At 42.9% G+C, this 2,763-nt stretch overlaps 2 protein-coding genes across 3 annotated transcripts in view; one reads left to right on the top strand and one right to left on the bottom strand.

Moving 5' to 3' along the window:
- The window catches only part of LOC101858677 (pyridine nucleotide-disulfide oxidoreductase domain-containing protein 2), a gene marked incomplete in the record, with an annotated part of 28,159 nt that extends 25,657 nt beyond the window's left edge, over positions 1 to 2,502 (bottom strand). Inside the window, 2 exon segments of the mRNA XM_013080906.2 lie at positions 138 to 281; positions 2,354 to 2,502. Of these exon segments, the coding sequence (XP_012936360.1) occupies positions 138 to 258 (121 nt within the window).
- Positions 2,503 to 2,516: 14 nt separating this feature from the next.
- The window catches only part of LOC101858144 (KAT8 regulatory NSL complex subunit 3), a 30,366-nt gene continuing 30,119 nt past the window's right edge, over positions 2,517 to 2,763 (top strand). The window contains exon 1 of one of the 2 annotated variants that reach the window (XM_005089452.3): positions 2,517 to 2,659. The gene's annotated coding sequence lies outside the window, so the exon portion shown is untranslated. The remainder of the gene's footprint in view (positions 2,660 to 2,763) is intronic. The other variant, XM_005089453.3, reaches the window with a different exon arrangement.

Here is a 2,763-nt window from a genome sequence, read left to right as displayed (position 1 = left end):
AGGGAGGGAGGTAGGGAGGGAGGGAGAGAGAGAGAGAGAGAGAGTACAAACAATTTTGCAAGAAAATTAATGTTTAAAATGTAAGTCTCAGACTATGACTCATAAAGTTTATATTTCTATCAACTTGATTTATATACCTGCCCCAATGACCACTGCATCATATTCTGTCTTGAGTTGCATATGACGACACTGCTGGCTATAGGCTCCGGAGAAATTGTTCAAATTCCTCAAAAAACGGGTACCACAGCCTCGAAGCATTTTGGAAAGTTTAATCAAGCTACCTGTAGATTAGATACCAGCAGATAAATTGTATTTAAAAAAATTATAGAAGCACCTACAAATAAGACAAGAGAGAGAAATCATGAAAAAAGGAAATTAATTTTAATTACTTTTCAGATATTGGCATCGAACCCCTCAACATTTTGAGCAAGGCATAAAAAAATGTTACATGGTATAATGGTAAACCAGTGGCTCAAAACACCTAGCATCAATGACTTGAAACAACACAGCATCCTTGATTTTGTAAGAATTTCAAACCATTGTAGGAATACAGTTGAACTTGCAATAACAGAACCATTATTGTTTCCAAGACAGAACCTATTATGACAGAATCTCCGCGTTCCCCCTTGATCAATTCCTCTATAATGTTTGTCTAAGAAAATAGAAATGTTGACAGATTCGAGATCCTTCCCTTCCAAGGCTTTTGACCTGTCGAAAATAGAACATGATTTGCCCTCTCAAAATTTATTTTAAATAAAACTCCATTCCCAATTAAGTTTCATTCCACCGGCTCTAGCCTTCATGATGCCACTCTGTCAGGCAAAGATCTTGAAAGGGTGCGGTTTGGGGGTAGTTGTTATACACCTCCAACCATGTGAGCCCTGAGTGATGCTGCTGATCAGGGTGGTGTGGGTTGAAATCTCACTGCATCTCTTGTCTTTAAAGTGCTCAAGTGGCAGGCGAACAAGCAAACTTTTCTGAGTTGCCAGAGGTGTGAAGTTTGACTACTTTCTCCTGCCCTGATCTTTCAGCCAGCCGAGAAAGAAGTTCCCCAAATCATTGTTTCAGAGAAGGGGAGGTACTGCTTATTACAATGATGGGTGGGGGATAGATATTTTCATACATAATTATGGGGGAGCTCCTTTGTGTTTTTTCCCGACCTGCATTGTATAATGATATCTGCTGTTCTTTCACAGTGCTTACTTGCATGCTTCTCTTCTAGGCCTATTTATTGCTTTCATCATGTGTGGTTATGACTCTGTTGGACTGTGACTGACACCTTCAAAATGAACTGAAGGAATTATAAGAGCAACAATGGGAAGAAAATGCTCAGTTGGTGGATGCAAAACTGGCTATGACAGTCGCTGAAATGACCTCATTGTTTTTAAAGTGCCGTAAAACTCTTAACTCAACTCAAGTCAACTTTCTGTCTTTCCGTCGTTTTTGTCTGTCTAGAATAATTTTTTACATGTCCGTTCGTTTCAACACAAACACAGGAAGCTAAACCATCGAGAGAGAGAGAGAGAGAGAGAGGGGGGGGGGGGGGGGGGGGGGGTGGAGAGATTGAGAGAGAGAGAGAGAGAGAGAGAGAGAGAGAGAGAGAGAGAGAGAGAGAGAGAGAGAGAGAGAGAGAGAGAGAAGGGGAGAGGGAGAAAGAGACCGCCTAGCCGTGGCCGTCGTAATCATTATTATCATAATTACAAAGGTCACTGCTTGCAGTGGGCTGAAGCCTGAGCGGCCGGTGTGCCAGCCCACAAGCAAGGTGTGTAGTTCTTGGGCTGCGCTGCCTGTTTTATGATCTCCTAGATTGGAACCCACAGGGTAAAAAATCAAGTGGAAGACCACGGGAACCTGGCCTGGAGAAGAGTCACGGAAATGGATACCCAAACAGAAAAGTGGGAAGACATGGAGTGATATCAAGCGACTAGCCCAAGATAGGACAAAGGTGGAAAGTGTTTGTTCGGTTCGTGGCCTATCCTGATCCAGGGTGAGAAAGGAAATGACGATGAAATTGTTGAAGAGTAGAGATCCGAGTTCCGCAGTGCGCTGGCCTTGCCATGGCCATGGGCATGTCCAGGTCATTCAGTCACTTCATTTGAACTCGATTGAGTGAGTGTCGTATCATCATCACAGACTAACACTGAAGACACTGAAGTTGGGAGGACTTCCGTAGCGAGCGACCACTATGAGACAGAGTAGGCCTAGATCTAGTAGAGGGGTAGATCTAGGGTTAGGCCTAGAGTCAGGGTTAGGGTAGGTCTCTTCTTTAGTTTTTGTTGGGGTGGTCGCTCGTTACGAAAGTCCTTCCTTGAAGTTACACATATAATCAACCTAATCAGTAAAATACACTCACACGCTCTCTCAGACAGTCAGTCAAATAATTTGGATAGCGTGTTGGGCCTCACGAAGCAAAACAGTGATCCTTGTCTGTCAGACTGTCAGAGGCGAAGGAGTAAAGTGGAAAGGTGAAAGGTAGCCAAGAGACCTGGAGAACTCTTTTGAATCTTTCCTTTTTCCACTTCCAATTTCCAATACAAAATGGCTTAAAACTAACTTCCGGTTCAAAGCTTTTGTTTCGACCAAAGTAAAGAGGCCAGATTAGACATTAGATAGACATAGAATCTATAAAAATTAAGACTGAGATGGTCTTTGAATACAGGTTTGATTATTTCTTGATTGGCCACCTTTATTCTCAGAATAACCCATGTCTCGCTCTTCTCTCCCCGGGTGAAAATAACCCATGTGTCGCTATCCCCGCTATTC

Source organism: Aplysia californica, unplaced genomic scaffold, assembly GCF_000002075.1.
Source record: "Aplysia californica isolate F4 #8 unplaced genomic scaffold, AplCal3.0 scaffold00006, whole genome shotgun sequence".
In the NCBI taxonomy this organism is placed as follows: domain Eukaryota; kingdom Metazoa; phylum Mollusca; class Gastropoda; order Aplysiida; family Aplysiidae; genus Aplysia; species Aplysia californica.
This window is presented reverse-complemented; position numbering and strand designations above follow the sequence as displayed.